The 26,710-nt window shown below is 42.4% G+C and overlaps 1 protein-coding gene across 1 annotated transcript in view; it reads left to right on the forward strand.

Moving 5' to 3' along the window:
• The first annotated feature begins 575 nt into the window (after positions 1-575).
• BARD1 (BRCA1 associated RING domain 1) overlaps positions 576-26,710 on the forward strand; it is a 43,987-nt gene continuing 17,852 nt past the window's right edge. Inside the window, exons 1-6 of the mRNA XM_059475882.1 lie at positions 576-804; positions 906-962; positions 4,624-4,769; positions 11,491-12,476; positions 21,073-21,153; positions 23,052-23,224. Of these exons, the coding sequence (XP_059331865.1) occupies positions 650-804; positions 906-962; positions 4,624-4,769; positions 11,491-12,476; positions 21,073-21,153; positions 23,052-23,224 (1,598 nt within the window). The 5' untranslated portion in view covers positions 576-649. The remainder of the gene's footprint in view (positions 805-905; positions 963-4,623; positions 4,770-11,490; positions 12,477-21,072; positions 21,154-23,051; positions 23,225-26,710) is intronic.

Here is a 26,710-nt window from a genome sequence, read left to right on the forward strand (position 1 = left end):
TTTTTATAACCATTTTATTACTATTAAACTTTTAAAATTTTAAAAACAAGTGATTGGCGTTTTTCACACAGGGAACAGGGATGGGATGTGATATGAGGAAATGGCTTCGAGCTGTTTGAACTTGTATCGTTATTTGCCACTAGAGTTGGGAAGTTCAGACACTCTGAAGTAGAGTTAGAGACTCGTGCGGAGGCATTTCTGCCATTACCCTGAAGTTCAGAAGTTTAAACTACAACAAGCTCCCGCAGTTTGATGTTCGTAGAGACAAAAACACTGTCAAGACTGTCGAGCTATTCTTTCAGACCTAGTCGATCCTGAGGACATTAACAACCTATTTTCCCTGTAATTACTGCAGACTCCCACCCATGGAGTCGCACGTGAAGACATTAACACCCAATTTTTCTGCCACAGCCCGTGCTCCTGGCTCTCCGCCCCGAGTTTCTCCGGGCCCGCCATTTCCCCGGCCCTCCCTCACGGCCGGCCCCGCCCCGCTCCCGGCAAGCGGGAAACGCTGAGGGCCGGCAGCGCGCGCGCGGCCTCCACGCCTGCGCAGAAGGGGCGGGCGGGGGATTCGGAGCGGCGGCGGGAAGCGCTGAGGGAAGGAAGGGCTCGGGTCGGAGCTGATGAGGGAACCGCTGTGAGGGGAGCGATGAGGGAGCCGCTGCGCGGACGCTCGGGCAACCAGCCGGCCCCAAGCAGCCCCCTCCGCCCCGCTGCCCCCTCCATGGCGCCGCCCGGGCACACCTGGTCCCACACCCGCGCCGCGCTGGGGCGGCTGGAGAAGGCACTGAGCTGCTCCCGCTGGTAATGGACGTCCTCCTTCCACCTTCCCCCCACCCTGTCTTCCCCCACAGCCCCTGCCGTGTGTGTTAAAAGTGCCGCGTTTCTCCTTGCTCTGCCCACAGCGCCGGTGTCCTGCGGGAGCCCGTGTCCCTGGGGCAGTGCGAGCACGTCTTCTGCCTGTAAGTACCGGGGCCGCCGCCGTGCTGTGGGAAAGGACCGGGAATGGGCACGGCTGGGGCCTGCTGCTCCTCCCGGGGAGCTGAGGGGGACAGGAGAGCGGGAGCCGCTGTTCCCCTGCGGGTCTCATGTAGAAATTCTGGTTTAGGCTTCAGGATGCTGCTGGCCAGGTGTGAAGGGGGCTTTCAATGTGGTGGAGGGAATTGTCCGCTTGTAGTGAGGTAAAAATCCAAAACAACCTGCAGTTCGCATCACCCTCAACTCCTTTCTTCTCACATAAATAAAAAAGAGCGGCTTGGAAAGGTGTTTCCTGTTTTCCGAGGGGGGTTTTCCTCTGCTCCTGAGGGCTGGGTGGTGCTTGTTGTTGGTTTGGCCTTCTACCAAGGCTTTGCTCCTTCAGTTCTGCTGCTGTGCCTGTTGCTGTTCTCACACACATCCAAACTTTGGCATAGGCAGGCTTACCTCTGCTTAGAGCTGGTCAAATAATCCGAGTGCTTCAAAAAACTGAACTTAATTTAACTTCAACTTTTAACTTAAACTAACTTTAATTAGAAACGTTCTACCAGCAAAGCGCTTCTGAGGTGGCGGCGGTCAGGTTACCTGTTGTGGGACAACTCACTGCATTGTCAATACAGGCTGGGGCTGAAATATTTGTGCCCCAGAGCCGCCTTTGAGTGAGGTGGGGGAATATTTTGGCCACCGTGTGTGTCACTGCTCTTCAGGGCATGCACATGCAAACACGGGGAGTTAAAAGGTGTGCTGTGTATCTTAATGAGTCTGTAAGCAGTCTGATAAAATCCTGCCTTTGTCAGGGTGAAGAAGAAATATACTGTCTAACCTCTACTTGTAAACTGGCATAGATGCTCAGCTTTATGTCCTGTTATAGTCAGTATGTCCGTAAAAGCTGAAGAAACCCTCATGGATGTGTATCCACTCCCTCTCTTCAGCTGCACTTTTCTAATAGGAGTTTACAGTGTTGAAGGCCTGAAAGGCAAAATACAAGTAAAATATATTTACTGGCTTTTTAAGGAGTACCTGATTGTGGGACAGGTGCCCTCAGCATCTCTTCCCCTTTAGTATGCATGCACTAAAAGATGCACAGGTGATTTATTTCTCTCCAGACACGTCTTTTTTCCCAGCTGTGGCCACTAATGGCTGTAGAAGGCTCTCGAAGAGGGACCTTTTACAATTAAGGGGAATGGCTTCACGCTGAAAGAGAGCAGGTTTACTTTGGATGTTGGGAAGAAATTCTTCCCTGTGAAGGTGGAGAGGCACAGGGTGCCCAGAGAAGCTGTGGCTGCCCCTGGAAGTGTCCAAGGCCAGGCTGGACAGGGCTTGGAGCAACCTGGGACAGTGGGAAGTCCCTGCCATGACAGGAGGTGGAATGAGATGGGCCTTAAGGTCCCTCCCAGCTGGAACCATTCTATGATTCTGCTGTTTGAAGGAATTATTTAAATTATTTATTTCATTTATACAGCATACCTACGGATCATTTTGTAAGTTAACCCGCAGAAACTTGTAAAAATTATTTATAAGCATGAACTTGTGATTTAATAAATGTTATTGTTGAGCTGTTGGGCATCTAAGGCCTTGTGGTTTTATTTTGGATAACCTCTGTGTATTCTATGTGATAGATTTCAATCACCTACTGTTCGTTAGAGTTTTGTGGGGTTTTTCAAGAAAAATTTTCCAAATATCCAGAGAACAATGCAGTTTGTATTGATGAGGCTGGAAAGAACAGCTAACAGGACTTTTAAGCACTCATTAGCAGCTATTTCTTGCTCCAGAAAAAGGAGTTTATTTGCTGTTATCTGAGTTATTGTTGTGCCTGATCTTTTCTCTCCTTTATCCCTGACCTTTTAGCAGCAATTCCATCTGTCCTTTGATGATTGAGTCTTGGGCAGTGGCTATTTTTTAAACTTAACCTAAGGAAATTCAGATTAATTTCTTTAGAAGCAAATTAGATATTTTCAATAATATTTGCAGCCACTATGAACTATTCTCAAAACTAAATTACATAAAACCACAACGTATTTGCCACACCTTTATAATCTCTCCAGTAAGTCCAAGTTGCTGCTATTTCAGTTACAACTCAATTGTCTGCCTGCATGTTGTCCATTGATGTTTAACTGTTGAAATATAAATTTCCAGTACCTTTGATGTAACCCTGGAGTAAAAATGAGTTAAATTCTGTTGGATCTGGAACTTTTAAAGAAGCACTCTCAACTCTGACTTTAGTTTTGTTACATTTACGTGACGTTAGGTTTATGTTCTGTGAAGTTGAAGTTCTGTTACTTTGAAGTAACCGGGTTTAGCTTCTGTTAAGATTTAATTTCTGTCAAGTGTGAGTGTTTAGAGCTGATTCTGGTTCACTGCTGAGGACAGACATTTTTTAACACACATGAGGAGGACTGGCGTGAGGCTCCTGAAATATGGAGTGAAATTTCTGAAACGAATGAGCTGCAGTACTCAGGTCACACCTAAAACAACTGGTTCTCCCTCACCATGGGTTTGTCATGGACAGGGGTATTTATCAAGATCAGTTTCTGCAGTTTTGGTGGGGTAGCTGTGCTAGGTTACCTGCACTCATTACCATTACCTGCTAGCTGTGCAGTTATTACCAGCTGACTACAAAACCCCAACAAAACAGGTAATTAAGAGATGTTGTGGTATGAAGGTCATGCTGCATTTCCTTTGCAGTGCCATTTACAGGGGTGGGAAGCCTGAGGCCAGCTTCCCTAGAGAAGATCTGGTTGGCCCTTCCCTTTGCTCCAAGGGATTTGTCAGATATCACCTAGGATATGTTGGGGCCAAGAGCTGTGCTTCAGTCTGCCAAGCACAGCAGCGCCTCAGGCACAAGGACCTTTCCTTGTTTAAAGCACAAAACACACCTAACAGCAATTTTTCCATGAGTAGTGGTCAGGTCACTGAGACTGTACAGACTGATTCAGTTTTGGCTGTGTGGAATTGTAACCTCTATTTAATAGGATAGATGGGAGATGGGATATAAATAACCCTTGAATGTTGCAGTTCAGATGACAAATCATAAGGTCTTCTCACTGCCTGATCAAAGAATAACAGATTTTAGGCTGCTTTGGGGAGAGTAGTATTAGTGAGTAAATCTGTTTCCCCACCTATCCCACCATGATCATCTGGCATAAATGCTGGGAAAGAGCAGTAATAAAATACTCTGAGCACCTGGAGATCCTCGTGGGACTTCATACAGAAATGTTCACACAGGTGAAAGTTCTTCACAGCACCAAGCAAATTTTAACTAGGAGAAAGTGGAAATTGTAGTTTACTATGGGTTGGCTTTCTGGCACTTATTTAAAAGTGCAGGAAGGCTGCAGAATAGATGTAAAAGAATTTGTGGTTTTAACAGTGAAGCCTGATTGTTACCTGGAGTCAAACAGCAGTGGAGCATTTGAAAATTTGGGTCAGCTTGTGAGGCGCTGTGTTTTCCATGGCTGTCCTGACAAGGCTTGGGAAGTGGGTTGCTTGATTTTATGTTCAGCCACGGCAAACGTGTCCTGTGTTTGTGACTAACTCGTGTGGGCTTTCTGACATTGCCCCAGTAGGAGATCCTGGCTGGGCTGTGGAATGGCTGATGGTGGGTGCAGTGGGTAACTCCCCTGGATGATGGCTTCTCCCTGTGCCTTGCAGGTCCTGCGTGGGTGACAGCGTTGGCAGCGGGTGCCCCGTGTGCCACGTGCCAGCCTGGGTGCAGGACGCGCAGATCAACCGGCAGCTGGATAACATGATCCAGCTGTGCAGCAAGCTGCGGCAGCTGCTGAGCACCCACAGCTCAGGTGAGGCTCGCCCCTGGGGCCTGCACACTCCAGGCCACCCCCTTTCATTGTCCCGCAAATGAGCAGTGCAGCCCTGCTTAAAATTCCCTGAGGCTGCTCCAAATCGTGTTTGGAAAATGTGATTTGAAGAGAGCTGTCTGTGTGGATTGCTCGTTCTTTGAATCTGTTTTAGTAAGAAATCCGTGTGAGCAGGTTAGTCCATCATCCCTTGAAGAATTCAAAAAAAGACTGGATGTGGCACTTGCTGCCATGATCTAGTTGAACAGTTAGAACATCGGCTGGACTTGATGATCTTATAGGTCTCTTCCAGTCTTGAACTTCTGTGATTCTGTGATAATTCATTAGAATCAGTTTTCCAAAATGAGATGAAGGTGGGAGAGATGGCTGAGTCATGGGGCACAGCTTGCCATGTCTTATGGGAGCCCCTGTGTGTAAAGTTCTACATTAAAGAATTAATGCGTGTCTTCTCCTGCCTCTGGGTTGCTGTGCACTGACTGAGCCGTGCCTGCTGTCCCAGTAATTTTCAGTTCAGGTTTTTTGCACATGGGAAAAATGATCTGTGTTCTTTGCCTAAAAAGAGGAAAGAAGCAAGTCTTAACTCATTTGTTTTCTGGTCCCTGACAATCAGCTAATCTGCTGCAGTGAAGTTTTGTCATTGCTGACTGTGCTAGGAGATTGCAGGGAATGTACTCTGGGAATGAATCTCCATCAAATTTTAGGTTGTTTGTCAAAGTGGGAAAAAGTGTGGTGAAATCCACATAGGTGATTGTGTGTTTCTTCTGCAAGCTCAGAGAGGTTTATGTAATACCAAGTTTTAGAAAACATTCATTTAGTTGTCAAATACAGAATAGGTAATTCTTCCTTCATTGTTGCTTTCTAATATGTTTGTCTAAGTTAAAGATTACTTTTCTGTGTGCAATCTCATCAGCACCTTCACTCATTTATGGAATATCTCTTTATTGACACCAAAATGGATTTTAAGTGACGAGGCTGGAAGCCTGTGTCCAAGTGTAAAGGAATACATTTTATATAGGTATAAAATCCTATGGTGATTAAATCTTCTGGAGCATAGAAAACAGATGATGGCTTGAACAGGATTTCAGGGAAACATTTTAAGTGATGAAGGCTTTTAAAAGCGCACTTGGAAGAGAATAATTCTGAGAGGAACTGTTTGTGATGCTATAAATAAACCATTTAAATTACAACATGGTAGCATTATTGATACTGTTTAGATGTTTTGGAGAGCTCTTAGAGATGGATTAACTCTTAAAAATGGGTCTGATGTTTAACTGTACTAAAAATTGAATAGTACATTTAATCCCATAGTTCTAGAATGAAGTGTGTGTGATGTGGCTGGGCCACAGAACTAAATGAGGTTCTTTTTATCCCTTGTTCTGACTTAAAAGCAGACACAAAATAGAAGTTTACAAGAGTGTTTTATAGAAATTATTTGGGAGATGCCTTCCTGTCACTTGGAATCTTTGCAGCATGCTAAGGATTAGCACAGTGGCCTTTGGGATGTTTGATACTGAGGGCAGGAGAAAATCCTCCCCAGCTGTAATAGTTCAGGAATGGCCTGAATTGATAAATAAATGAGCACACCTCTAAGAACAGCCAGTTATATACTGGGAAAAAAATATGGGTGAAAATCACAGGATATTGCAGCTTTAGAGATTTTGAGAGCAAATTCTTCAGGATGTTTTGGCCCTCACCTCCCATAGATGTCTGGAGCCATGAAGTTCTGCCTTGAACTTAATGTATCCAAAGAGAAATACGTTTGAGTTTGGAGAATCATTGGTTCTCTTCTCTTGTTAAGGACTTGCTTCATGTTCTTACAGCACTTCTGTCAACAATGTTTTCTTTTGTGTTAGAAGGTAAGAAATTGTACTTGATGTTCCACTAAAGGAAGTAGACCGAAAAATCAATCTTACAGTGCAGGAAATGAAGAGAAGCAGTTGAAAATAATAATATTTCCATATATTTATGTTTTATGTCCCTTTTGCACATTTGCTTGTTTTGAGACAGTGTGGCTTCTCTTGAATCTTGTTGGAGATCCTTGTTGACACTGAAATTTCTAAGTGCATCCTGCTAGTAATTTTTTTTTTCTCTCTGACAGAGCTAGTGCATGCCTTGAGTTGTGTTTTTTTCTTTTAAAAAACCCCATGGAAGTGCTGTGACTGAAAAGGATAGGGTTAAGCTCACACTGAATATTTCAAATACAAAAATCCCTGTACCCTGAGGTTCCACAGTAGACATGAGAGGGATCTCACTTTGTATTCCATTGGGATAAAAATAGCTCCTGCCAAACAGCATGTGCATTGTAAGGAGCAGCAGCAGCAAATAATTCAAGAAAGACTGCACAAAACAGCTAATACTTCCCTTTTAAATTAGAGGGAAACACAGCCAGTGACACTCCTGGAGTGACTGAAGATGAATTGACAAACAAACCTGAAACTGGCTGTGGAAAATGCAAATTCTAGGTGGAAAATTCAAGCTATAGGTAGGAAATGCTGAGCCTCCAAATGAATTCACTTGTTGGAGGTTTTTTGTGCCTAGTCCCTGGCAAGATGAGGAGAGGTGCCTGAATTTTTGGCTGCCCTGTGCTGTACCTTCCTAAGGGTGAAGGGAAAAGCTGCCTGCAGGCACCACAGGTAGGATGTCTGCACTCAAACCCTTCAGCTCTGATGTTGAAGTGTCCAAGGCATGTTGGGAGCTGACACTGCTGGGATGATGGGCTTCATGGGTGGAACCATGGGCATAGTGCACATAAAACACTAAATTTGTTGATTTACAGTGATCTTTTTGACAGAGAAGTTGTAAATACTTTTCTGTGTAATGTTCTTTAAAAAGAAGGGATTGTGTTAAATTCTCAGAACCATCACCAAGCATTTATAGTTGATTTTACCTTATTCTTTGTAGCAATCTGCTTCAGTTTTACACATCAAACAGAAAGCCTTCCTCCCTCTGCTCCTGCAGAGCTGCACCTTGCAGGAGTTGGTCAGAGCTTCCCAAGCTGATGCTGGTGGACAGTCAGTGAGATGACTCTGTTTCACATTTACTGGGTGTGGAACTCCTGTTGTAACAGATTACATTGCATTTCATGGCTGCTGGGACATTTTTCATGGCATCTAAAGATTAAGTTTTGAATAGCTGGAATTTCTCCCTTTCCCCTTCAGTGTTGAATACTTAACTTGCAAAATGATCACTCTTCAGTGAAGGCACTAATGTTGCACAGATGGTACCAAAGCTCTTCCCTTTGATTTTTAATAAGGGACTAGTTTGTCAAAGAGATTTCTCAACTTCTGTTCTGAAACCCATAATAGAAAATAATTGGAAAGGCATACAATGTGCATCATTATTTTCCTTTGATGCAGATTAATGATAGCTAAACCACATTTTCTAATTGCTCCTTTTTTTCCCCCCTGCACTAGCCTGCTATTGCACTGCAGCAGAACTTGGAGCTCTGGTTGCAAGGCCCTGACCATGTCCTGGTATTTTTGTGTACTCTCAACCCTTTTAACACTTAAGAAATACAACTCTGTTAAATGCCAGCATTGAGAAACTTGTGCTTATTAACTCTAAATTAGAAACAATTCAGTTGCTGCATTGTGTATCTGAATGTTACATTTAATAGGTAATGGAGACTAAATTTACTGCATTTATTGTAGGCTGATTCTAATGCTGTTATTGTGGATGCTCTTTATGCTATTGCACATGCTTAAAATCCAGAATTAGTAAGGAATGCACTATTGATTTACCTTGTCTAAATGCCTCTCTGAAAATTTTTGTGAGGACACTTATGTATTAAAAAGACAAATCAAAATCATAAAAGTAATTTTTTTCAATCCTGTTAAAATCCAAGCTCTGGCTTCAAACACAGAGACAGCAGAGAATTCATTGGGATTGATTTTATTGTGAGCAATTTTCTCTGAAGGTACTTTAACTGAATGAACTTAGCTACCAGATAATACCCTCTTTATATAAATTAACATTTACTTATTAAATCATAAGAACTTCCTTTCAGGTTCTTGGCTCTGCATCTCCCCTCTTTATTTCTCCCTCTCACAGCTCTGGGTCCATCAAAAGGTTTGATTTTCAGGGAAGTAGATTGGCCATTTGTCCAAGTTGCTTGGGCAACTTGGACCTTGCTTGTACCTTGCACACTTTGGAAATGGAGGAAGGGGTAGCAGAAAATGCAATTTCCTGCCCTGGTTGTGCAGGGCTGGCCTCTGGATGTGTGGATCTCTTTGACATCTTTTAATCATGTCCCCTGAGTGCCTCCCTGTTCTAGAACATGAAAAACACTCCTTGGCAAGTATTTATTTAGCATGTTATGTTTCCAGCAGGTTTTTAATAACCTGACTGGTAAATCCCTGCTGCGCAATGAGCAATGAGCAGATGAGTGCAGGAAGCCTGGTGGTGGATTTTTCACAGGCTTTCCTGCTACCACAAGTGGTACAGCCAGTGTAAATGCTTCATTGTGTTCTGCTGCTGATCATACTTCTGAAGGACTCTGCCTTTGATTGAATTTGTCACTTGGACTTTAAAGTCTTGCTGTGCTACACACATCAAAAAGAATTCTGGCCATCATAAAATTGTTGCACAAATTACTTCTGCAAGCTGATTTTATTATTTCTCTCTACTTGGGAATGACTGATTCTTTTAGCAAGGTAAATATTTGACAAGGAGATCTGCTAGTTTGTGTAAACACTGGCAAGATGAGAAAATAGTCACTTGTGTTTTATATTTTGATCTGCAATCAAGCTCTTCCTTTTTTTAGATGTTATTGGCAGAATGAGAGTGGATGTGTTCTCAAGGCTAGCTAGTTCTGAGATTTCAGTCTAATTTCAGTGCTTTTTCTCTTGTTTGCACCAAGCCCAGCCTTAGAGGAAAACCAAATAGCTGCAGTTCTGTACTTGATGATTATTCTTTAGATGGCTAAATGATTGATTAACTAGCCTCCAGCTGTATTCTTAATGACACTTTTGGTCTGATGCCTTACATATTCCTCTAGCTGAATCTAATATGTAACAGGATTTAATTCCAGGGGTAAGTAGGATAATTGAAATCAAGATTAAGGAAACATTTAACTTTGCAATATTGCTTTAAAAGACAACTGTGAATGTCTGTTTTAGTGTTGAATTACTAGCTGCACAGTTCTCTTTTAAGTGGAGTTTCAAAAGCACTTTTTGTGACTAAGGGATTGGAACCAATGTGTTGGTTGCTATGAGTTTATCCCAGCTTGCTGTGAAAAACTGGCTGTAGTTACTAACACCAAAAATAGAAGGTGTGGAGATAATAAATTAGCCATAGAAACTTCATGCACTGAAGTGCAAAGTGATAGATTGTTGCAGTGAGTGTCTGTCACTTTTAATAATTGAGACTTTATTGCTTGTTTTAAGAATACTTAAAACCCTCCCCTCCCTTCTAATCTTGGTCTTAGTGCTGCTTCAAAACAAAATTCATATTGGTTTTATGTTTGGTTGTTATTAATCACCAAGACTTTTGTGAGTGGTAGTCCCTGAAGTTTGAGGCAACAGGAGGAGTGAGTTGTGCATTTACTTTGTCCAAATAACCTAAAATAACACCAGTTCAGAATGAAGGAATTGGTGAAAAATCTGCTGTGGTTCTTTTGTGTCAAAAAATGGTGAAATTAAATTAGTGTCTGACTTTGAGGTCACTTTATACTCCTTAATTTATTCTTAGGCCATTGAAGACAATATTTATGTGCTCAGTCCTTGTTCTTACTGTTATTTCATGTGCTGGGGGTACAGGATATTCCTGCATCATCCTGCTCATTGATTTGTAATGTGCTGTATGATGTGATTTATAAAATTGCTCCACTGCATATTTTTAAAGAAATGTTTGAGATCATCAAAACGCTTAACTTCCTTGAAGTTATTTACTACCCAGGGGTAGAGGATCAAATGACAGGACACAATTGCTTACAGATTTTCTATATATATTCCTTTGCTTCATCTGCTATATCTGTGGAATCAGTCAAAATTTCTCAGGAATGTTTGACATTTTTATAAGGACATTGTTTTTGCTTGCTTACACCTATTTTTCCTTTCCATCTTTGGATGAACTCTTATACCTCTTTAGAAAATTGTTTCTGTGCTCTTTTATGTATGCACATGCCTCTTTGTCAACCCTATTTCCAAGGAAAACTCAGTGAGAAAACCAACTTCTGTCCTTTCCTGACCTGCTCAGAACTCTGCTGTGCTGTGAACCCTGACTGCTGAAGGAATTTTATTTGCCAGGATGCTCATTGGCCTATTGGATCTCTGAGCTCCACAGTGGCTTGTGGCCTGGCCAGGGCTTTTAAAGTCACTGTGTGTGCCTTCTCAGGAGTGTCACCTTGCCAGGGCTTTTAAAGTCACTGTGTGTGCCTTCTCAGGAGTGTCACCTTGCTAGGGCTTTTAAAGTCACCACGTGTGCCTTCTCAGGAGTGTCACCTTGCCAGGGCTTTTAAAGTCACTGTGTGTGCCTTCTCAGGAGTGTCACCTTGCCAGGGCTTTTAAAGTCACTGTGCCTTCTCAGGAGTGTCACCTTGCTAGGGCTTTTAAAGTCACCACATGTGCCTTCTGAGAAGAAATGAAGGCACTCATAGATTGTATTTGGTAACACTTCATCAATCCTTGCAGTTATGGTTTTTTTTGCTTTGTGAGGTTCTGAAGAGTACTCTATAATTATTTTTCCCCTTTGCTCATGCACTTAGGTTCAGCAGAGGATCCATCCACACCCCCTGAGTCAGAGTTGGAGAAGAAGAGCAAGAAGGAGCAGATAAAAATGTGGTTCAGCCCCAGGAGCAGGAAGATTCGATGTGTTGTGAACAGGAGTCAGGCTGGCACTAAAAGCAGTAACCTTGCTCAAGACACATCTTCAGTTTATGATTTTTTTCCTTCCCCTCCTCATGAAAAGCCCTCTAAGCCAACAAAAAAACCAACTCAGAGACAGATGAAGAAGATGAAGAAGAAACATCTAGCAGACATTAACAAAGTGTGGAGCTTAGAGAAACCTGAGCACAAAAAAGCTGAGAAGGCTCCCAAGGAAAAGTGTGTGACCATCTGCAGTCAGCCAGTAGTGCTGTGCACTCAGCAACCAGAGAGTCCTGAGCACAGACCTCAGCAGGAGCCTGTGAAGGAAGCTGACTCCAGCAGTAATGCAGAAGATAAGGAAGTTCTACCACAGGTGGAATCCCCAGAGAAGAAAGATAACAGTGAGGTTGTGTGCCCTGCAGCAGAGAGCAAGGAAACACATGGTGCTGCAGAGACATTGCTGTCAGCAGCAAATGAAGTTACACCCTTGAAGCGTGGCAGGGAGCAGTCCAGACTGCAGGGTGCTCCTCAGTCCAAGAGAGCAAGGAGAAGTGAGAGGGGCATTCCTGGGAACAGGCAGGCTGATGGCTCAGAGGAGTCTCTGCAGGGCTCCCCCATCTCCCCAGCCACTGAGCTGACACCAGTCCAGATTTCCTCCTCTGCATCCAAACTCACTGACACTGGAATGAAGACAAGAAGATCTGCAGCCCTTCAGGCCACAAACAGTCCTTCACTTTCAGAGTCTCCCTCTACCCCATCCACTTCCAAGAGTTGCAGTCAAGGAGCAACCCCACTCAGTCCTTCTGTGGTGAAATCCCCTGGTGTCAACTCCATTGCCAGAAGGAATTACAAGGGAGAGACTTTGCTCCATGTTGCTTCCATCAAGGTAGGACCTTCATCTTCTAGTTCAGCTTTAAGCAGAAGTTTAAAAAGACAATGTTGTTTTAAAAATATTCTGAAAACCTGTTACTTCAGAACATCCTATTTCAGGGAGGGAAATCTCACTCTAGGTTTACTGAGAAGTTTCCAACCTGGTTCTCTGATTTCATCAAGAAATGACTGAATGATCAAAGATGATTGTAGTTGAAAAATGTCAGAGCATTACAGTGTCAGTTATACCTGTGATAGTTCAGCTTTAAGCAGAGGTTTAAAAAGACAAGGTTGTTTTAAAAATATCCTGGAAACCAGTTACTTCAGAGTATCCTATTTCAGGGAGGGAAATCTCATTTTATGATCTTTTTCTTCTGGGTTTACTGGGAAGTTTCCAACCTGGTTCTCTGATTTCATCAAGAAATGACTGAATGATCAAAGATGATTGTAGTTGGAAACTCAAAGCATTACAGTGCCAGTTATACCTGTGAGTTTTAGGAAGTGATAAGCATTTAAATGTTTTGGCCTCGTGTGCCAGGAAGCTGTCTCTGATTTGTCACAAGGAGTTTAGGAAGTATTTCAGATCTCACTGAGTGACCTTGATCAGTTCACTGGTAACTCAGGCGGGACAAGCTCTGAGTTATGTACATGAGAATAACTGTGAAACATTGGTCAACATTATAAAAGTGTTGAGATCCACCACCTGATGCAAATATGATTCCCATGCTGAGCCCTATGCTCTGAAGGGAAGGACAAGAATTGGGGTTTTCTCAGTTTTATGTAAGCCAAATATTATTCTTGGAATGACAGCTATCACTCATTATGCTGTTATATCTTAACCAGTTCCTGGAGTGGTAGAACTTCATGGCTTTGCTCTTTTCAGGGGTTGTCCTTGCCCATTTCTTTGTAAAACATGTCCCACTCATCAGGTGGACTCATGGCAGCTCCCTTCTGAGAGGTCATTTCTAAGAGTTTGTGCTCTGGCAATTTAAATGTACTTTGTGTTAAATCATATAACACAAATGCTGGGTGGTTAATAAGCTGCATATACTGAAGAATTGATTCCTCTGTAAGCACCTGACATTTATACAGCACTTCTGGCTGCTGAGACAGAGGCTGTTCTTGATAAATAACTCTGTCCTCCTCCAAAGGCATTCTAATAAGCCACTCCTGCTGCAGGAGACCTTTCTAAATGGAAGTGTCAGCTGAGCTGAGTTCAAATCTCATATTTGATGTCATTAATATGGAATTAGGGGGGAGAAAATGAAATGCTGTCCTCACAGCATTTGAGGGAGAGATCTCTTGTTACCTCTTGTCAGAAGTCCTGCATATTCCTCTTTATTAAAACACTGTTTACAAATTACCCTTCCATGATTTCCTGAGAATTTGTAATGAATGCAGTCATAACTGACTGGTTCTGAAAAAATGGGTCTGCCCTGACAAGTTTTCACACAGGTGTGGCTTGCAGCAATGTGCCTGGTGCTCCTTTGGAGCACAGGTATTTCATCTAAGGAAACAGCATCCCTGCAGCTTGTGGAGACTTGGAATATTGGCATGTTGGTGATATGCCAATAAGGTTTCATTGCAAAGCATTTTGGTGATAAATGAAAAATTAGGCAGTTCATGCTGTAGACAGAAAGGATGATAATCATGTTTTGATTATTGAAGTTCAGTGGTGTTGCTGGCATTCCTCACTGGCATTGGTGCAGCCAAAAAAAAAGCTGATTTCCAACTGGAGTGTGGGCAGTGGGATGGGCTTTTCCAGTCCTGTGTGTGAGTTCCTTTCTCTGTTGTCTTTTGATGTTTATAATTATCGAGCTAAAGTGGGAAATGGCTTCTGTTCCTCATTAGCTCTGCTGAGGTTTTTATCCAGCTGCTCCATCCTCATTGAGGTGCTCATTAGCAAAGCCTTGTGTAGCTAGGTAGGGCTGCAGGGTGATCCCAAAGTTTCCTTTGAAAAGGAACTAAAATAACACAAGGAAAGTGATCCCTTGGTTATGATCTTTTAACTTGCAGGAGCCCTCTATGAACTGATAAAACTATTGTGTCAAACTAGTCTTGAAAATACCAGGCTTTATCCTCTTTGTGTATTTTCAGTGTGGGGTTTAGATTTGTTGGTTTGGGTTTGGTTGCTGGTGTGTTTTTTTTTGTTTTTTTCCCTCAAATTAGTTGAGAATTTTTTTTTTTTTTTTTTCCTGAAAGAAGCATTTCTCTTCCAGTTTGATTTTATGGGCAATTTTTTTTTCTTGTTGTTTTCACAGCCAGTAATGTTTTTCCATGTGTGTAAAGGGAAACAGACTTGTAGCTGCCACCCTACCCCAAAGTAAAATGAAGTCTAATTCTCTGGGGCTTCATTAGTTATAAAAACAAATCTGTATCATTTTCATTAGCTGTTAGGGTCTAATACCCAGAATATAATTAAAGCTAATTGAATTATCCCTTTTTTTCTTATTTAAAAGAGATAAACAAGGTTAGCAGGCATGAAAACTAAGAGTGTTGTGTTGTTTATAATGATTCTGAAGGATTGTCCCCATTTACTACTACTACTAGTTATTATTTTCACTGAAATCAAAATGGTTCTCAAGAAAGGTTCTAGTGGGGATGAACTTAAAGTTGAGTTAAACTAATAAATGAAAATAAAAATGAAAATAAATGTGACTCTTCCTGTAGCAACCAGCAGTCACGTTTATCTTCATAGTCATTAAAGAGGAAAATCCAATTAGTTAAAATACAAAATGTGACCTGTTCAACTCTGAATATTCTGAACTAATGGGAAATTGCCCCATCACACAGCCCTTCCACATGGGACTATTTTTTACAGTAAGAACAAATTGTTCTAGGACCAGCTCTTCCATGGCAATTAGAGATTTAGGACTGAAGGAGTCAGTGCAGAGTCCCAAATCTGCTGTGGAGAGAGGAACCCCCTGTAGGGGGATAGAATATCAGAAAATAAAGATAGTATAGAGAGTAACCTTACCCCTAAGGAGATTATCAAAGATGAGGAGCAGGCCTGAATTTACCAGGCCACAGCTGTGACCAATGAGAAGAAGATGCTATAAAAGAGTGGGGTGGCTGGGTGAGAAAGGAACTGGGGTCAGTGGCTGCTTTGTGAAGAAGAAAGAGTCAGTGCTCTGAGAGATGCCCATGAGAAACACCAAGAAGGTGTGACACTTTTGTGATAAGGAGACAGCAGCGTGGAACCCCTGTGATAAGGTGACAACAACCCCCAGTGCCTGGGCACTCCCTTTCAGGTCTGGGTGCTGCCTGTGCTTCTGCTGTGCTGAGGGAAGGGATGGGGCAAATTGTGCCACTCAGGGAGAGGGACAGTGAGCTGCAACACCAAAGGGTGACAGGAGACCTTAGCACAGCCAGGCTGTTACAAGGAGTGGATGGGAAATAGCTGGGAGAAAGCTCCTGGTGCTTCAAGGTAGGAGGAAATAAGGAGTTCTCCTCCCTCTGAGGAAGGAAGAATTTGCCTCTGTGCAGAGCATCTGCTGAGTTTGGAGAGAGAGGTGCTGTATCTGGACCAGTTTTGGTGATCTGCTGTTCCAGGAGCCCTTTAGTTTTCTCAGCTCATGACAGCTTTCCCTCCTTGCACTCTCAGGACACTCACAGAAGGGTTTCACCCATGGCTAGCCTGCTGTGCTGGACTCTGCATGGTCATTATAATTAACCCAGTAAAATAACTAAGATAATTCCTTCTGAGCCTGTGAGAGTGCTCCTTTATTGCTTTGGTACCAGTTAATGACACATCAGGAAGGAGAGCAGAGAAGGTGGTGTGCTTGTGTGAGCATGTGATGGCAAACAGCAGGATGGCTTTTAAATCTTGTTTTCAGGTGTCTGAGCTATCAGCTGTGCTCTTCCTTGCCTTTGGGACTGGATCTGTGTGTGTCATGGTTGAGAGATGGGTCACAGATTAACATCTGCCTTCCTTGAGGGGGGAGGTCAAGGCAAATGTAAAATAATGCAATGGTTTCAAATGCAGCACTTGAGAATATGGAAACTGGCAGTGAGTCAAAGCAATCCATCTTCCCAAGTGCTGATTTGGAAACCTGGAAACAAATGACCATTTCTTTTGCAATAATGCTTGCTTGTCACTTGTCTTGTTTCTGAGGCTGGGTAACTTCTTGCATGTTTTCCCTTTATTAAAGGTTGAGCACAGCTTCTTGTATGTTTGTTATTAGGGAACACTCTGCTGTGTAGGAAATTTACTTGGAGGATTTTGAGGTGAGAAACTTGCAGGATCCTGGAAAGAATTCACAATTCATAGAAGCTCTTTAATGCATATTTGTCCTCCTTGACCATTTATGAGTTGTAGATACTCTAGTTCCAGTTATGATAATCCACAGTTCCATTTATGATAACCATTCAACTATTTTATGATAACCATGATAATCTAGTTCCATTCATGATAACCATGATAATCCATAGTTCCATTTATGATGATCATTTAACCATTTTATGATAACCATGATAATCCACAGTTCCATTTATGATAATCCACAGTTCCATTGATGATAACCATTTAACCATTTTATGATAACATGATAATCTAGTTCCAGTTATGATAATCCATAGTTCCATTTATGTTAACCATTTAACCATTTTATGATAACCATGATAATCTAGTTCCATTCATGATAACCATGATAATCCATAGTTCCATTTATGATAATCCATAGTTCCATTCATGATAACCATGGTAATCTAGTTCCATTTATGATAATCTAGTTCCATTTATGATAACCATTTAACCATTTTATGATAACCATGATAATATAGTTCCATTTATGGTAACCATTTAACCATTTTATGATAACCATGATAATCTAGTTCCAGTTATGATAATCTATTCCTCCACAGTTTAAACAAGCAAATGGCATTGTCTTTGAAAGAGGGATTTTTTTGGTTCATTTGTTTGACCTAAAGATTGAAGTTGCTTGATTAAATTTGTAAATAAAAGAAGAAATATTGGTTGAAGGAGTACAGCTTTTTAGCTTCACCTTCATGTACTCTCCTAATTTGTTGGATCTCTCTCATTAACTGGTAGAATGTGTGTGTGTGTTTTCTGGTAGAACATGTTTCCATTTATTTAGCAATTTGACTTTTTGGGTGGAAAATACCTTGCTTAATGGAAGTTGTAAAGGGCAAAATGGGAAAAAACCCCTGTAAAATAGGACTAAAAGGACACTTGCAGTTCTTAACCATATGTATTAAATTCAGGACTTGAGGGAAAAGGGAAAAAAAAGCCTCCAACAAGCTTGTGTAAGCCAAGTAGAGATGATTTGTGGTCTTACGGCAGCCGTGGCTGCAGGAACTAAATTCTCCTTGGGAGGAGGAAGTGCTAAAGGCCTGTAAATGCTCCTCTCTGTCCCATCTACTGCCAACAGATGGCCCCAGCGCCTTTCGTGCTTCTCCGGGAGCTGCGGTGCCGAGGAGCAGCAAACCCGAGCCGGCTTCACGGCCTTGTCACTACAGCTGAGCTTTGTTGTGAGCGTGAAATGTCCTGAGCTTTGTTTGTTCCGAATGGATAATTCTGCATTCTGCACTAGCTCCTGCCTTTTCAAGAGCTGGATGTAATCCTTCATTGATAATTAGATTCCAAAATAAATACATGCCTGGGAATTCTTAATGGTAGGAGCATTTCTCTACCTGCTGTTTGCCTTGTTCTCCTTTTCTGAACAAGTGTCTCCACTTAACGTGTCCCCTCTGCTAAGAGGGTCTCTCCTTGTGTCCCCTGGTTCTGGCTTCTTGGTGCAGCCTGGTGATTTTCCTGCTGCCTCCAGTATACTCAAGGAACTCAATGTGCAAAATTAATTTCAGCATTAGTCAAAGCACATCTTTATGCAGCATGTTGGAATTAGTCATTCCATACTGCTAGGTGTAGTTTCTTCTGCTCTCTTGTGGAGGGCAGAGCTGGCATTGACATATTTGTGTCTGGATTTGCACCTCTGTGCTCCTTACTCTTGTTTAAGGTTTAGCAAAGAATTTATTAGCTTGTAAGTGTTAGTGATTCCATCAACTTGGGTAGAAGTGGCCAGTGTAAAAAATAACCAAGCCACTTTTTTTTTAGTATTGGATCACAGTTATTTGGCTGGACTTGTCATCAGCCTCTGGAAGATGCAGGCAAATGTCAGAGGCACTATGGTTGGATTTGATAATCTTACAGGTCTTTTCTAACCATAATGATGATCTTATAGGTCTTTTCCAGCCATAATAATTCCATACTAATAGGTGTAAATTTCTTCTGCTCTTTTGTGGAGGGAAGACCTGGCGTTGACATATTTGTGTCTGGATTTGCACCTCTGTGCTCCTTACTCTTGTTTAAGGTTTAGCAAAGAATTTATTAGCTTATAAGTGTTAGTGATTCCATCAACTTGGGTAGAAGTGGCCAGTGTAAAAAATAACCAAGCCACTCTTTTTTTACTCTTGGATCACAGTTATTTGGCTGGACTTGTCATCTAAACCTGGTATCAGCCTCTGGAAGATGCAGGCAATCGGAGGCACTATGGTTGGATTTGATGCTCTTAGAGGTCTTTTCCAACCAAAATGATTCTGTGATTGTGGTCCTGCTTGATAACATGTCTATGAATGATCTGCCACTTGAAATTTAGTCTTCTGCTTTTTGAAGCTAAATGTTCACCTGGTGGCTGAGGGAAGAGCCTCTGAGGACACAAAGGCCCGTTCTCCTGGCTCTGGTTTGTTAACACCTCTCTTGTAATCCTGACTGGCAGCCCCCATCCAGTCACTGCACAGCCCATGACAGCTTTTCCTCCTTGCTGTCACTCTCAGTGCTCTGTGCTGCTTGTAGGGAGCGGGTTCCATTTACAGATGACATGATGACAATATTTATCTTCTGTTAAGCAGCAAAACAGCAATTTTCTAATTTTGACATGGGCCTGGATTTAAGTCTGGGGATGTTGTCAGTCCTGGTGTCCACACCAGCAACGTTTCCTTTGATGTTTTACAAATCAATGCTCACATAACTGATGTGAAAAGCTGTGCTAGTATCTGATGCCCACACAAATTATTAGCTGTGCTTCCTGCTTTAAAGCAGTACTCCTGAAATGTCAAACCCTTTGCAGTGCATGTTTGCAAACTGAACTTTAAATGATAAGCTCAGCTCTCGCTCATTATAGATAATTGTGTTCTCTGTGTCTTAATGCTGAGCTGCCTCTGAAGAACTCCTCAGGTTGATCTATGTCTGTTACCTTGCAACCATAAAGAATATGCTGCTGCTCGAAGCCTTTAATTGCTTTGAAAGGTAACATTTTGCTGGGACATGCAGCAAAATGTGAATATAGACATGAAATTCATCTCTGATGTGTTAATTTGCTTGATGGTTGTAAAGCCAGCGAATCTCAGAATTTATTTCGGTGAGTTTTGAGTTTACAGTTGTTGCTTGCTGGATTTATTTTTGCAGAGCAGTCTGTCTTAATATTTTTTCTAATTTAAAGAGTAAAGATTAAAGCTGTTTTGTTTTTTCAAAGAGTTTCTTGGTAACAAAATCGGATTAAGTTTGTTTTTATTGTATTTAAAGCTTAATATGATATTCTCTCACCTTTTCCAAGGCTTGCTTGAAATTCCTTGACTTCCCATTACTTAAAGGCATTAAACTTGGTGCATATCATGGATTAAATTTCTCTCTTTCAGATCTTTTTTTATATTGTATATTTAGCCCTGGCAAGAGCTACATACCACTTTAATAGTCTCTTCATTTGGGATTTCAATACCCTGGTCTAGGCAAAGTGTCTGCAGTTGTATTGAAATACTTCATTTTGCCTAAAATTATAAGAATTGAGGCCTGCACTGCAGAGATCTCCTTGCCTCAGCTTCCACAGGCGCCTTCTCCTTACCTATTTATAGCTGCATCTGGATATGCTCCAATCTTATTACCAGCTTTTGTTTTCCAGGGTGTCAAAACCTCTGATTCGCAAATTCTGCCCTTTTGCTTCCTTTGCCTCATCTCTATGCAGCCTCTTTTCCTTAGGCTCTGCATCAGTTTCCACCCTTTCCACACCTCCTTGCTTACAGTGAAAGCTGAGTGTAGTATTTTTCCAAAAAGCAAATTAAAACTATTTTGGTAGATCACTGTCAGAGAAAGTGTCAATGAGATTCAACATAAAGTAGTAATTGCAGTGTTAAATAAAACTCTTTTCCTTTCGTGGAAAACCAATTTCTAGAAGCTTGTCAGGCTTATTAATTTATTTCACCTGTGTTTTCAGACAGTTACTTTGATTAACTTGAAAAAAAATCCAGTCTGAAGGACGAGGAAATTCTCAATAAATGTTCCTGACTTTAATCCTTGCAGTTTGACTGTAGTGGACAGATTGCAATTTGTTCAAACTTTTCCATTTATTTTGAATTAACTCTGTTACACACGTAGTTTTTATCTAGAAATATGTCTTTGTGTAAAGTGTGTGGGTGGTTCTAAATGAACAGCAATGATTAACTGTGATCTCCAGGTCAGTTGAGCTTTTGTTATCCTGACAATATCTACATGGAAGGCTTACATTATAACACTTTTATTGCAGCTAAATTTATAATTGTGTTGTATCTATGTATTTTCTTCATTACTTTTTCACAACTCTGTTTTTTTTTATCCTGTGTAGGGTGACTTAGCAGCTGTGGAGGAGCTGCTGAAAAATGGGGCAGATCCCAATGTCAAAGATAATGCTGGCTGGACACCACTGGTGAGTGTTGAAGGCTTCTTTCTGTCATCTGTCTTCTAATCACATTTCACTTCATCCCTCCTTTCCTCTCTGATATTTTACTTCCCTTCACACACGTTTAGGTGACAGAGAATTATGCAAAGTGAAGGAGTGATGATAAACAAGGTTGAAATAATTCATCAGCAGCCACTGACCTGCCCAGGTGTCATTGTCCTTTGCTGGGGTGTAGGGCAGGCCACAAAATTGATCAGCTGGTAACTCTGCAAATGCAGACAATACAGCTGGGATAACTCAAAAATTATCAATTCAAAACAATGCTTGTATTTAATGGGTTCCTAATGTCCTCAGTGGTTTGGAAATATATCAAGTAGTGGTGTGAAAAAATTGCTCGATTGAATTACAGAAAATAAACAAAAGGTTCTTGTCAACCATGACTTCTTCCTCTCCTGCAGAATACTCCTGGTAGCCTGTAATCTGGAGGGGTTTGTTCCCTGTGGTCTAACTCACACACAGTTGGCCTTTGTTCAGTTCTTCTTGGGGCTTTCTGTCAGTGTTGGGCTGGCACAGACATATTTTATGAAAAATCTTTTTGCTAAGATCTTTTCTCTTAAGAAGCTGAGAGGCCTCGGAAACGAAATGTAAACAATGGTTATCTGGTGCTGTGGAATGCAACAGGTGCATCTGTGACTGGTCTCATGTGGTTTTTAATTAATGGTCAATCACAGTCAGCTGTCTTGGACTCTCTGGTGAGTCACAAGATCCACTCTCTTTTTCCTCTCCTCTCTCCTCTCCCTTTTTCCTCTCTCCTTTTCTTTTAATATAATAAAATAATACATCAGCCTTCTGAAACATGAAATCAAGATACTGATCTCTTCCCTCCTCCTGAGACCCCTGCAGACACCACCACATTCGGTGACCCCGAGTGAAGAACATTTCCACATGGGGTTCCCAGGTAAATTCCTGTCAGGAATGTGACAGAGCACTCTTGCATCATCTTCCCTGCCATCTGTGGCGTGCTGCCATGGGTTCTGGAGTCCCCCTGTGGGTTCTGTTTCACCTGAGTCCCTGTCACCATCTGTCCTTAACGGAAGGGTTTCGTGATGGTTCGTGGATTGATCTCAGGGTGCAAAAAAACCAACACAGCACAGGGAGATTGTAGTAATAATCAAAACAGATTCACCTTTATTTAGTGACCACAGCAAAATGTGATAGAGGGATTAAGGGAGAGAAAAAGATAAAGAGGGGGATATAGCTACCAAATGTAGAGATAGTCCTTTGGTCCACTCCAGTTGAGGATCCGCCTGTTACGTCGGGGAGATCTCGAAATCTCTAGCTAACTCAGAGGTTTTTATTATGATAACTCTTTTGGAAATTGTGAAGGGGAGGAAAGAGATGCCATAAAGAATAGTTGTAACAGGTAGTCCATGCTCTCAGCAGTAAGCAAGAGCCATTGTCTCCTTGGTCCAGTGGTCGCACCTGTAGGCTAAGATATAGGTTTGGTCAGCTTGCCTCCCCCACGCACCTCCCCTGGGTTGGGGGTTTCAGTCCCAGTCCTTGGAAGGAGGAGAGGGGCCTTTTCACAGAGGGATTTCATGTCTTGATCTTTGATGGAGAGGCTCCTTACATCTGTCTGTCTGTCACAGTGCTGTAAAACAGGTGAGAGTCTTCTGCCAGGCCGAGAGGTGGGACAGCTTCCAAGGCTATTGTTACAAAAAGCACACAGTGCCCCCTTCTTCTCATTGGGCTCAGTGTAACATACAGCAAACACACCTGTGAACAACAGCTTAGCACTGTGCTCAGATCTCAAGCCCCGTGGCGTGTGTAACTTTCTCCCACAGAGAAGACAGGAGGGGGCTTCTCTTCAGTGATCCTCAGATGAGGGATAGACTCTCACAGCGCCCCTGTGTGTTTCCCCGCAGCACGAGGCGTGTAACCACGGGCACAGGGAGGTGGTGGAGCTGCTGCTGCGGCACCGGGCGCTGGTGAACACCACGGGCTACCAGAACGACTCTCCGCTGCACGACGCCGCCAGGAACGGCCACCTGGCCGTGGTGGAGCTGCTGCTGCTGCACGGCGCCTCCCGCCACGCCGTGTGAGTACTGACTGCACCCGGGCTGTTCCTGCCCTTAACCACGGCTGCAGCACCCACTGGGGGTGTTAGAGAATGTGAAGCACTGCTGGTGATAAATGTGCTTTGTGGGTGTTCAGTGTGTGCTGTTAAATGTGTGCTCTGCTGTGCATACCAGGTGGGTGTTGCCTTTCCTTTTGGTTTTGTCCTAAGCTTTTCTGAGGATTGCCTGAGTCATAGATAGCTGGAGTACTGGAGAGGAATGTAACAACATATGCTCACCCTAATCTTACACTTTCCTGTTGGCATCTTGTTATAGCTGCTGTCAGCTCTAAGATGCTGAGCTAGATGAGTTTTGAACTGCTACAGCTGGTTTTTGTCTCTTTACTTTTACTACACTACTTGCTAGCAGAAGGCATTTTGCTCCAGTCTCTTCTGTTTTCACAAATGACATAGAGGCTGAGATTTGGGAATTTTCACTTTTGCCTTTCTGGATCAAAGCACTAATCCTTGGTACACCTTTTAATTAAAAAAAAAAAAAAAGGCAGCTAAGTAATATTTTCAGTTGACTCTTCTATACATTTAAGTCTCCTGAAGATTTTGGCATTTGTGTATAGGAGGTGGTAAAGAATGTTTCAGTGTATGAATAACCCCTGTTAGCATTCCAGGCACTAATATAATTTTAGGGGTTGTATTGTTGTTGTGCCAGGGCCTGTGTGTATAAATTTGAGTCCAGTGCAAATTGTCTATAGGTGTGTGCGTATAGAAACACAACAGGATGAAGTTTCTGTGGCAGCCATATGAAGAAGCATAAACAAGTTCAGCTTAATCACTTCAGCTCTCAACATTCACACTCTTGAAGCTTACAGAATTAAAGTACTTGGTGAGAAAGCACAGGGTTCTCATAAAGTCCTAATCTTGAATATACTAGAGTTTAGAAAGCAAGACAAAGGCAAAGCAAAGCAACAAGACTTTAGACTCAAGACTTGAGCATGAAAAAGTAAAACAAAGATCAGTTGTTCATCTTCACTTTGTTCTTGAGCAGCAAGGAGTGGTGCACCTGGAAAAGCTGACAGCTTCAGAGATTTTCAAGCCCCTTGAATACGAGGAGCTGGTTGTGTCACACTTAGCACGTGTGTGTCTGCTGTTGGAAAGCACAGCCAGCAGCTTTGCTGTGAGGTTGTGGCAGGGTTTCAGCTCTGCTGGCTTTGCTCAGCCCAGGTTCCAAGTGCCAGCCATGGACTCAGCAGGGCTCCTGTTAGCTCTGCTGCATGTGCTCCCACAAACAGAGGTCAAGCTGAACCTCTTTCAGCTCATTATATGTGAGCAAACATGACTCTGTTGAAACAGAAGCTTTTTAATCAGGGAAGGGGAGATTTATGTAAACCTTAAGCCCTGCTTTAACTTTTCACTGAATGTAGATAACATTCAGTTAAAATCTCTGAGAACAAATGTAGCTGCCATTAATCTTTGTGTGATTTGTCTGGGTGCTGTGGCACAAATTCAGTCCTGTCCATCCTTCCTGGAATAAATGAGGCTTCCAGATCTTCTGTAGGCTCTCTGGCTGAAATGCCACTGTGTGTGTTGCATGGAAAAGGGGTTGGGGTTTCCTCTCCCCCATTTTTACAAATCGCATTCGAGCCACAGAGAAACAGATGTACAAGCCAAGTTTTCAGGCTTGCTCTGCTCACCTCTTCCAAACACTGTGAAGAAACAGCAGAAACAAGAACAGTGTGTCTGAGGCTCCTGAGAATGCCTTGTGCCTCCCTTCCCTCCTGTGCCCCAGTAGCTTCCAGCAGGGAATGGTGCTGTGATCTTCCCCTGGATCATGACTTTGCAAATATCACAGGATATTTTTGCAGCCTCTGCCAGTTGTAGTCCTGATGAGGCAGTGGTTGGATTTGGCTAGGTAAGGGGTTTGAACATTCTTGCATCTAGAAGGTTTAGTTAATTCTTTTTTCCTAGTGGATGCAGGTATCCTTGTAATGGAGTCACATCTGACAAGAGGCTTGTTTTTCTTCAGTGACTTTTTTCCTAGATCTCTGAAACCAGCTGGCCACAGTTCTGAAAACAGGAGATGAGAACAGGCTGATCACTTCAAATGGTGCAATTACAGTTCATTTCATTATGGCTAGTTATAATCGATCTCTTTCTACTTAATGCTCACCTTCACATTATTTTAGGGTCTTTACAGTAGAAGTTGAAGCAGTGATGAGTAGAGTTTGCATCTCCAAGGTGTATTTTCTTGAGGAGTGCCTTAACTTGAGGGGTGTGCAGCATGTGAGCTAAGACTACACCAAACCAGTTTTGTCAAACGGATAAATTGGTCTAATTTTAGTTCACTTTTTTTTTTCTCTTTGGTGTATAAACCCCATTCTAGTCCTTTTGTAGGCTCTCCAGGCTCACAATGAATTAACTTTCAGCCAAGGAGAGGTCTCTCCTTAATGTGGTGGGATAAAGTGATTCTTCTTTATCTCACAGGAGCGGGGAGGAAAGTTTGATTAGTTCACTGTGCTTACTTAAGTGTTTAACTAAACTAAGTAAAATGTGAACATGACAAATGCATTCAAATCTTACTTGGGACACCATGAAATATATAGCATGAAACCTCCCAGGAGTGACTGATGTCTTGCTGCTGTCTTAACAGTAGAATTAACTCAGTTTGGTGTCTTAATGCCCCTTGTGTGTTGAAGAGTTAATCTACTGGAACAAAAACAGAGCTTGCATCCAACAGCCTGCTTAGAGCACTAGTTTGGAAATTGAGCATGATACTCGGTTGTGCCAGGTGAAATTGATTTTAAAGGTGTGCAGGAATGACTGACAGCAGGTCCAAAGGCAGGTGAGACACACTGGTCTGTGGAGGGGTGTAGGATTTATCTGGGAAACCTCAGTGGGTGAGGTACAGCCCTGTCCAGAGAGCTGAGACTGCCATTTCAGATTTTGATGTCAGATACTCACAAACTCTTCCAGTGGGCACATTCCAAGGGCCTTTCAGGCTGTGTTTTTCTCCTTTCATGTTAACTTGTAGTGCATTAAGAAATGGCTCTATATAACAGGAAGCAGCCTTGTATCTTTTGGACCAAACAGGAACAGATGAGGGCTTCCTCTTTTGCCAGAAATTAATCCTGGGATTTCCTTATTCCTTGGCAAAAGTTCTTTTTGGAAATCTGTGAGATTGAATAGTTGTGGCACTGCAGTTGTCCACAACTTCATTGAAGTTTTCACTGTCTGGGAGAGCCACAAACTACAAATGAAAAATATTACATGGACCAGTGGACCTATTTAAAGGTGTGCAGTAATGACTGACAGCAGGTCCAAAGGCAGGTAAGACTTGCTGGTCTGTGAAGGGATGTAGGATTTATCTGGAAGCAGCTACAGCTGGTCCCTGAGAAACCTCAGTGAGTGAGGTACAGCCCTATCCAGAGAGCTGGGACTTTGCCATTTCAGATTTTGATGTCAGATATTCACAAACCCATCCAGTGGGCATGTTCCAAGGGCCTTTCAGGCTGT

The sequence above is a fragment of the Ammospiza nelsoni genome, chromosome 7, assembly GCF_027579445.1.
Source record: "Ammospiza nelsoni isolate bAmmNel1 chromosome 7, bAmmNel1.pri, whole genome shotgun sequence".
NCBI classification, from domain to species: Eukaryota; Metazoa; Chordata; class Aves; order Passeriformes; family Passerellidae; genus Ammospiza; species Ammospiza nelsoni.